At 43.1% G+C, this 9,645-nt stretch overlaps 1 protein-coding gene across 1 annotated transcript in view; it reads left to right on the plus strand.

The window, feature by feature from the left end:
• Nucleotides 1–286: 286 nt before the first annotated feature.
• The window catches only part of PCNX1 (pecanex 1), a 210,724-nt gene continuing 201,365 nt past the window's right edge, over nt 287–9,645 (plus strand). The window contains exon 1 of the mRNA XM_007942339.1: nt 287–439. Coding sequence (XP_007940530.1) covers nt 287–439 — 153 coding nt within the window. The remainder of the gene's footprint in view (nt 440–9,645) is intronic.

The raw sequence follows: 9,645 nt of genomic DNA on the forward strand, positions 1-9,645 counted from the left end.
GTTAGGAGACAAGATGGCGGCGGCGCCCTGGAGGCTGGTCTCCTCCTCTCCTGTGCTCTCCTCCTCCCCGCTGCTCGCTGCCGCCTCCTCCTCGGTCTCCTCCTCTTGGTTCACTGCCTCCTCCTCCTGCAGCAGCACTAGCCACCGCCGAAGCGCCGGCCCGCTCTCCCCGAGCTCCGAAGGGGGATAGACGGGGCAGCTGCAGGCTCCGGCGACCGAGGCAGAGCTGGGGCCGGGGCGGGGACGGCGGCGGCGGCGGCGGCGGCGGCGGCGGCGCCGGGTGGGGATGGGGTCGCAGACGCTGCAAATCCTCCGGCAGGGGGTGTGGGCCGCGCTCAGCGGGGGCTGGTACTACGACCCGCACCAGGCCACCTTCGTGAACGCGCTGCACCTCTACCTGTGGCTCTTTCTGCTCGGTCTGCCCTTCACCCTCTACATGGTGAGTGTGGGGGCGGGGAGGAGGGTGGCTCCTTCCCCTTGTTGCTGGCAGAGAAGCGCCCGGTTTCCAGAGTCTAGCGGGCGGTTGCGCCCTCTTTTTCTTCCCGGTGCGCTCACCCGGTCATTCTGCTATCCTTCCGGACCCCACTCGGTCTCTTGCTCCCCTCCCCCACCTCTTGCCCACCACCCTCCTCTCTCTTTAGGGCTTCTTCCCCTATTTCAGTGATGAAATGAGAAGCGAATCAAAAGCGGCCTCCATCTCCAGCACCCATCCGCCCCCCAGCCCGCTGATTGAGAAATAGTAGCTTCCTAGGCCCCTTTTTAGGGGCACCTTTACCTTTCCTCCCTAGCCTTTCCTTCCCGGAGAGGGCAATCCCAACTGGGGCTCCGTGCCCTTAGTGTTTTGTAGTAGGAACCGAGCAGTTTGCATTCATCCTTGGCACACGCTGCCTTTTGCGCTCAGTTCCTCGGGCGTCTGGGCACCCCCAGAGCACTCCCTTCCCCCGAGGCGGTTCTCGAGCCTCCCCGGGGAGACCTCTTCCAGCTCGCGTCTAGTCCGCGTGCAGAGCCTTTGGAGCGGAGGAACGAGGCGTGCGGCTCTGTTTTGAATGTACTTGTGGGTCGCCCGGGCTGTCACTCGTTTCTAGGTGGTGGTTAAAACCTGGCATATTAACCCTCATGCCTCTAAAAACCATTGTTTTGCTTACCACTGGTTCTTTTCTGTTGAGCTTCATGGTCAGTGGCTGTTGTGTTTCCAGGCCAGTTTAGGGGCGGAGCGGGGGTGATACGGGGGATCTTGGCTGGCATTTCAGCAGATTTGTTTGGGTTGGTTCAAGCGAGGCCTTTTACCCATAGGAAAATGGAAAGTACCGCCTGTTGCTGAACTCAGTATGATCGGCTTCTTTGAAAGGTCTCTTTTTAAGCTGTATTCTCAACGAAAGTTCTAAGTGCTTTTTTTTTTTTTTTAAAAGCACATCGGGTTAGGGTGGGAAATTAATGTTGACAGAGATGATTCTTAAGCCTCTATTAGATTTTTTAAGTCACTGGGAGGGGCGAAGGGATGGTCTTTAGGAGAATTCCTTTTATATTCCTATAATTTTATAACTTCGTTGGTCTGGGTTAGAAAATCGGGAGTAACTGTAAGAAGTGCCCAAGTTGATGACACCGAATTCTTCCCTAAGTGAACGTCAGTTTCACTAATTTCACTGATTGGCTGGTGGGTTCCAAAGTGTATGCTTGGGGGAAGATGTGCTTCATTTCACAGTTGCAGATAGATTTCAATTTTTTATTACAATTGTTTCCAAGGACCTTGTTGTTTCAAGTAAAACAACTGATGATTGGGTGATCGACTTCCGTAGATATACCACATGCGAAACCCAAGGAGGGGTCGCTAATAGTCAGAATCAACTCCAGGGCAGTGAGTTTTGTTTTTGAGCTCTGGTGGCATAGTGCCTAAGGCATTTGACTGCTAACCTGAGGGCTGGCGATTCAAACCCACGAGCCACTCCTCGGAAGGAAAACTTGGGCAATCTACTTACATAGAGATACCGCCTGGGAAACCAAACAGGGCAGTGAGTTAGGTTTTTTTTGGATGGCTTACGGCTTATTATTTTTTTTTTTTAAGGGACTTGTTCTGTCTTGTCTCATTCTGAAAATTTATTGTGAAGTGTTAAATTTTCAATTGATTCTGGTCTAGGGAGTTCTCTTTGCAGGCCTAGTCCTTCCAGGGGAATGACATCATTAATGAATAGGTTAATGACTCGGGGTAGGAATCCTCAGGCTGTCACAGAGCCTTCATGCAGATTTCTGTTAGAGCAGGAGAATTGTAAATTTAAAATGTAAACAGATTCTTAAGATGTGAAGATTAGTTACTGTGTTCCAATATCTTGATTCTCTTTCTTTGTGTAATCAACAAACATTACTAAAGGAAATTTAAAGGAAACAGAAACCAATAATTGAGTTTACCTGCTTCATTTTGGGAGTTTATTCAGCTAGATTCACTTCACAGATAAATATTTGAGTGTCTCCTGTGTACTGGGGATTCTAGGAAACTAGAATTGCTTTTCTTTGTCATCTCAGGTATTGACATCTTCACTCTTCCTAAACCTTGGAATGCTCCCTGACTTCTCTTTCCTCTCCACATCCAGTCCATCAGCAAATCCTGTGGTTTGTACCTTCAGAACCTAACTAGAATCCAGCCATTTATCTTCATCATTACTCCCTTGGTCAAAGCCACTACCTCTCTTCTGGATTATTGTGGTCCACTCCAGAGGCAGGTTACTTCCATCCGTTATTCTCTAGTCTCTCCCTCTATGTTGAGTGATCCTATAAACACGTGAAGTCAGATCCTATCATTCCTTGCTCTCAGGCTGCCCTCTCATGTCCTCAGTCTGCACTCGCCTTCTTACTCGTCTCCCATCCCAAGCATGTTCTTGCTTCAAGGCCTTTGCATTTCCTCTTGCCCCCTCCCTGGATGCCTCCTCCCCTCCAGATATCTGTGCCGCATGCTCTGCTCATTTCAGATTTCGGTTATATGTAAGGCCTTGTCTGACAGCCTATGTAAAAAAGCAGCAGCTTTCCCAGTTCCTACAACACTTTTTACTCCTGTTACCCTCCTTTTTTTTTTTTTTTTTTTTGTTAAAGGTAACACTTACCACTAGTTAAGGAGCTCTAGTGGTGCTGTGGTTAAAGCATTGGGCTGCTAACCAAAAGACTGGTAGTTGGAATCCACCAGCTGCTCTGCAGGAGAAAGATGAGGCTGTCTGCTTCAGTTAATATTTACACACTTGGAAACCCCCTGGAGCAGTTCTGCTCTGTCCTGTAGGGTTGCTATGAGTCTCAATCGATTGATGGTAGTGGATTAGTGGATATCACTAAGGCAATGCAACGCACTGCCATCAAGTTGGGCTTATAGCGATTCCTCCTTAGGTTTCTGAGGCGGTATCAATACTGAAGGAGATTGCCCAACTTTCCTTCTGAGGAGTGGTTGGTGGGTTTGAACCGCCAGCCTTCTGGTTAGCTGTAAGGTGCCTTAGGCACTACGCTACCAGAGCTTCTTGACACATATTTATTTGTTTAATGTCTCTGTTATCCCACTAGAATAAAAACTCTAAGAGGACAGGGTTTTATTTTGTTTACTACTGTAGTCTCAGGACCTGAATCGGTGCAAAGCACACAGTAAGCACTCGGATATTAAATGAAGGATTAGAAACTAATTACAACACTACTTCTGCCTTCGAGGAACTTAAAGTCTAGCCTGGAGATAATGAACACTTAAAAACATTGAAACTGTTATGAAACGGTAAGTTCAGGGGTTGATCCTGGTTTAGGGGAAGTCAGCAAAGGAGATTTGTAAACATTTTAGAAAACATCCTAATACCACAGTATTGAGGTAGATTGTTTGATGCATGTATTTAAAACAAAGCAAATGTCAACATTCTCTGTTAAAATCTCAGATGGCTATCGATTATTATTTGTATGATCTTCTAATAATAATGACAAATGATCATAACAGTTTATTTAATATGCGTGTATGGATTCTCTTTATCTCAAGGCTAAGAGGAGCCCTGATGGCACAGTGGTTAAAGTATCGGGCTGCCAACCCAAAGGTCGGCAGTTTGAACCCACCAACTGCTCTGTGGGAGAAAGATGAGTCGTCCTGCTTCTATAAAGATATACAGCCTTGGAAATTCTATGGGACAGTTCTACTCAGTCCTAAAGGGTCACTGTGAGTCAGAATGAATGCAGTGACAGTGAGTTTTTTGAGGACAAAAGTCATTAGTGACGTGTTAGTTGTGACCTTAAGCAGATAGGAGAGCTGGGATTTACCCAGGACTTTCTGACCCTAAAACTGCCTCTTATTTTTAAGCACTGACATCTGTGAAGAGATTGTATGTTGAGTCAGGAAGAGACTCAGGACTTTTATTTCTGTTTTCTTTTTTTAGGGTGGGAGTTTTTTTTTTTAAAGGTTTTGTGGGTCTTAGGACTTTTTGTGCAGGATTCAAAAAATTTTGCTATTAATAAGTAGCTTTGTGGATACTTTGAAAGGTGAAGTTCTGGAGTTAACTATAGCTTCTGAAGAATCTAATCCTAAGACTTTCAAGTAGTGAAAAATCAGATGTAACATTCCTTCTTAGATCTCACTGTCCTTTCTGCTTCCCTTCAGGCACTCACCTTGTTTTATCTTGGTGTAATTATTTTCATGCAGCATGAGTCACAGATAGTGAGCTTTATGGGGGGGTCGGCACACTTTGGTGTGGTGGAAAGCAGATGGAATCAGCGGAGTAGTGACTTTGTTACTTACTGTGTCCTTTGGGTGAGACTCTGTCTTTCTGAACTTTGATTTACTTGCCTAAGAGATTGCATGGATATTTTGTAAGAAAATACTTGTGAAATAGATACCATATACCTAGAGTGGCTGTCAATAAATGTCATCGGAAGTAATGGCTAATTAGAGCAGTATTTCCCCTGTAAGGCTGTGTGAGTTGAGGAGATTAGCTCTGTATTTAAGTCAAACTGTTATCTTAACTCAGCATACTGTTATAGCTCAACATACTGTTTTGTTTAAAGCGATATCCCTAGGTGATGAACTATAACATTAAAATCTATTTACATAAGTGATTCTCACATTCTTGCTGGGATCAGAGTCACTTGGACATGTTTAAAATGTGCACATGAACATTCCCATTGTGATTCAATAGATCTGGAGTAGTATGGCCCATTAATTTATATTTTATAAACACTGTGGGCAAGTTTAAGGAACTTGTTCATTATGCTGCTAGCTCCATACATCCTCCACCTACCCTCCCGGCTGTCTTACAGGCATCTCAAAGCTATCATGTCTGCAGCCATTCTTGATTCTCCATTGGCCAACCCCCACCCCAGTCAAAATCAAAACCTCTTCTTGTCCTGTGTCTTACTTACCTTGTGGTGCCTTAACAGAAGGATCAGAAGTGAGTGACTTTGAAGAACAGAAATTTATTGTATCTCAATTCTGGAGGCCGAAAAACCAAATTGGGTTTTAGGCCATGTGAGTTCCCCCTGTGAGCCTTTCTCCTAATTCTGGTATCTGCCAGTGGTCTTAGCTTTCATTTGCTTGTAGATAATCCTTACATGCTATGTGGCTTTTCCTGAGTGTCTGACTTACTGTCTCTTCAGATAGAAACTCAGGAGTGATGAGGTTTAGAATCCACCCTACACTGGTATGAGTTCAGCTAATTGACTGATTCTATCACATCAGACTGCATTATGGAAGGTGATTATATTACTTTAGATATAAGGTAATTACAGTCGATTACATCATCAGTTCTATTCAAGGCCAACTAATCTAGTCATGTAACTACAACATGACATCAGTTAGACTGGTATTTGGCCAAACAGCTGGGGACCCTAGCCTAACAAAGTTGACACATAAAATTAACCATCATACCCTCTGTTTGCAGTCTTAGTTAATGGTGCCATCTTGTATCTAGTTGCTCAGACCATCCCCCTGCCCCTCATTTTATGAGCACTCTTGAGTTCTGTTGTCAGAATACTGTATCTCAAACCTCCCTTTCCATTTCCTATTCCATGTCATCTTTTCTCTGCACTATTGCCTTAGCCTCTTCACTGGCCTTCTGCTTCTACTCCTTACCCCTCTACAACTCTCTTTCCTTGTGGTAAGAGACATAAAAGAGGGTGTGCCCTTCTCCCTTTTCCATATCTTTCAGTGATTTCCTTTTGCACTTGGCATAAATCCCAAACCAGTTCTGTCTCTGTCTGTAGATTGTGTAGCTTTCCTGTTGTGCTGCAGTCACACTAGCTTTCTCTCTGTTCCTTGGACCTGCTGAGCTTGTTCTCCTGCAGAACCTTTTCACATACTGTCTTTTGAAGGGATGCTCTTTCCTTCTCCTTTTTCATAGGGCTGGCTATTGCTTGTTCTTTAGGGCTGGCCTTAAAGATCAGAGGGGCCTAACCTGATAACCATAGACGTCATGTCATCCTGTAAATTTCTCCCATAGTACGTATCATAAACATGTATTTGTTTACTTGTTTTGTGTCTTACGCATTTCTTCATTGGCCCAGTAGTTAGGTCCCTGAGGGCAGGGATCCCATCTAATTTATTCAGCAGTATATGTACACGGCAATCCCATAGAGACTGTATTCAAGCATAAATCATTCAAATAAAATTTACGATGGTTTTACCTTCTTCTCTTGGTTATCTTCCATTATTGTTTTTTTCTGTAGGTGATTTTTTTTTTTTCACCGTCTACAGAATGATAAAACCTTCATTAGTGAGACCTTCTCTGAGGTACTCAAGTCATTTTCTTTGCCAAAGATTTAAAAATATTTTAAAGATCAATGTGAATAAGATTTAGTTAAGAAGACCCAAACAGGAACTGTCATATACCAGAAGTGAGTGGCTTTTATGTTTAAAAATTTATATTTCTAAGGTTTTAATTAAGCTAGAAAAGTTAGCATTATTGTAAATTAGTGATTAAACATAGGATTATTTAGTGCTAGAGTATTTCTGTCTTTGAGGAAAAATAGTCTGTTTTGGTCTATTTTGACCTATATACTATGCCTTTTCTCTTCGAGTATTTAGGTAAGTATAGTTAATTTCCATAGCTATTTCCACATATAAGGAGCTCTGGTGGCATAGTGAGTGGATAAGGCATTTGGCTGCTAACCAGTAGGTTGGCGGTTCAAACCCACCAACCGCTCCATGAAAGGAACATGGGGCAGTCTACTTCCGTAAAGATTTACAGCCTTGGAAACCCAGTGGAGTTGGTCTGAATCAGAATCAATTTGATGATGGTGAGTTTTTTTTTTTCCTTTCTTTCTGCGTATGGCCCATGTATGATAAATTAAGGCTACACTGGCCAAAGATGGTTATAGTGGTTTCCAAGATAGCAGCCGTATTCAACAACTTGTGGGAAAGCTCATGAACGTACAGACGTGACGATGCCTAAAATGGCTTAGTGTCTTTTCTTAGATGTAAACGGAATGGTTCTTGCCATTTGCGGAATCACTAGGTTTTTAAATCGTTTGACACTTAAAGCTAAAGAAGCTTCTATTTCTTTTCTAGGCTTTGAATTAACAGATTTAACCAGATAGTTTGCTTTCTCCAGCTGACTTAACTAAAAGTTAAAGTTTTCCAGTATTTTGTTATAAGAATTTTAAGACATGAAGAGAAGTTGAAAGAATTATGCCCACCTCGTGGACTCTGCAGTTAACATTTGCTGTTTGTATCATTGAATATCTCCATCTAGGCATCCTTCTATTCATCAGTCCATGTTTTCTGGGGGAAGGATGCTAACAAAGTAAGTTACAGACATCAGTAACAGACCAACCCCTAAATACTTCAGTGTGTATGTCATTAACTAGAGTGCTAAAAGGTGCAATTCTTAAATGTAGGGATGATGAGATTTGATAAATGTACACACCTGTGTTGTGTAAACCCTTGTCATGCTGTGAAACATTAATTCTGCGCCGCCCCCCCCCCCCCGTTCTTTCCTGTCCCTCTCAGTCCTCTCATCACTGGTTTTTTTCTGTCATAATGTTCTGTTCTATAGCTGTTTGTAAATGGAATCTTGTAGCATACACTTCATGGCAACCCCATGTCTTACAGAGTAGACCTGCCCCATAGGGTTTTCTTGGCTGTCATCTTTGTGGAAGCAGATTGCCAGGCCTTCCCTGCTGAGTGCCTGGGCAGCTTAGGAGCACCAACCTTTAGGTTACCGAATGATGCCAAACCACTTGCGCCACCCAGGGCCATGGCTGTAATGACTCGATGGCATGGTTTTAAAAAACATTTTTTCAGCATATACTTTGTGTAATCCTTTTTTCATTCAGCATAGTAATATTGAGGTTCATCCATGTTGTTACATATCCCAGAAGCTTGTTTTTTATTGCTAAATACTATTCCTCTGTGTGAATATACCAGTTTTTTTCATCGCTATCCATTTCCTACAGATAAGGATGTAGGCTGTTTTCACTTCTTGGCTGTTACGTGTAAAGGAGCCACTGCAGTATGAATATAGGTTTTATCAGAACTCAGATTAGAAAACTTGATTCAATGTCAGTATCCTTTTGTATTCTCCCAAATAAGACCATGTTTTCATTTAAGGTAGATTTATGATAACATATTTCATCCACATATTTCGGTTTTAGTAGTCTTTAACACTCACTGTGTTCTTATTAAGGAGCTCTGGCAGCATAGTGCTTAAGGCATTTGACTACTAACGGGAGGTTGGCAGTTCAGACCCACCAGCTGCTCTGTGGTAGGAAGATGGGGCAATCTACTTCTGTAGAGATTCACTGCCTTGGAAACCCAGTGGGTTGCTGTGAGTCGGAATCAACTTGATGACTCATATTTGCTCAGTAGTTAGATTTTTCTGCTTTGTCAATGAAGTAGAGTCTTTTCGCTCAATTTTAGCCATATATTTTGGCCAAGTCAGAAATGATAGATAAATAAATAGAAGGAAATAAAAACATAGTTTGATTCTTACTTTTAACTGTTTGTGAAACTTTGGTGTGACTTTGGTGTGAATATCCCTGAAGTTAAATCTAAATACCCGTCCTTTGTATAAACTCCTAGAAGTGAACCTATTAGACTGAAGGGTCTGGGAATGTACCTTTGATGAGTGATCATTCATTATATTGAGAGAAAATTTGAATGAGAGAAGGAGAAATTGATAGGTGATAATGCAAGGTGCTAGAGAAGAAAATAGGATTGTGGTCCATAGAACACAGGTGGTAAGGTAAGGAATCATCCTGTCATCCTTAGGAAGAAAGAGATGATGCTGAATGCTGGTTGTGGAAGGTGAAAACCAATCATGGTGAACGTTGAGGTGGTTTCTGTTAGGATTTGTATGTCCTCTGTGAAGTACAGAGTGAGTGTTTTCTTTTGCGAGTAAGCAGGGTGGTGAGGAAGATATTCAAGGTTTCAAGGATCCCAGAAGTGTGAAATGCTGTCATTAGTTTTGGAAAGTGGACTAAGTAGCGAGAGATGGTAGGTTCACTGGGCAGTTTTGGGAGTACGCTTGTGGATGTAGAATGTGACTTCAGTGTTGAAAAGGAATGTTCAGGAGGGAAATTTGCGGTAAGAGTTACTTTAGCCTATCAGCATATAGGGAGCTCTGGTAGCGTAGTGCCTAAGGCACTTGACTGCTAACCAGAAGGCTGGCAGTTCAAACCCACCAGCCACTCCTCGGAAGGAAGATGGGG

This window comes from Orycteropus afer, unplaced genomic scaffold, assembly GCF_000298275.1.
Source record: "Orycteropus afer afer isolate SDZICR_OR568_19922 unplaced genomic scaffold, OryAfe1.0 scaffold00088, whole genome shotgun sequence".
Classification (NCBI taxonomy): Eukaryota; Metazoa; Chordata; class Mammalia; order Tubulidentata; family Orycteropodidae; genus Orycteropus; species Orycteropus afer.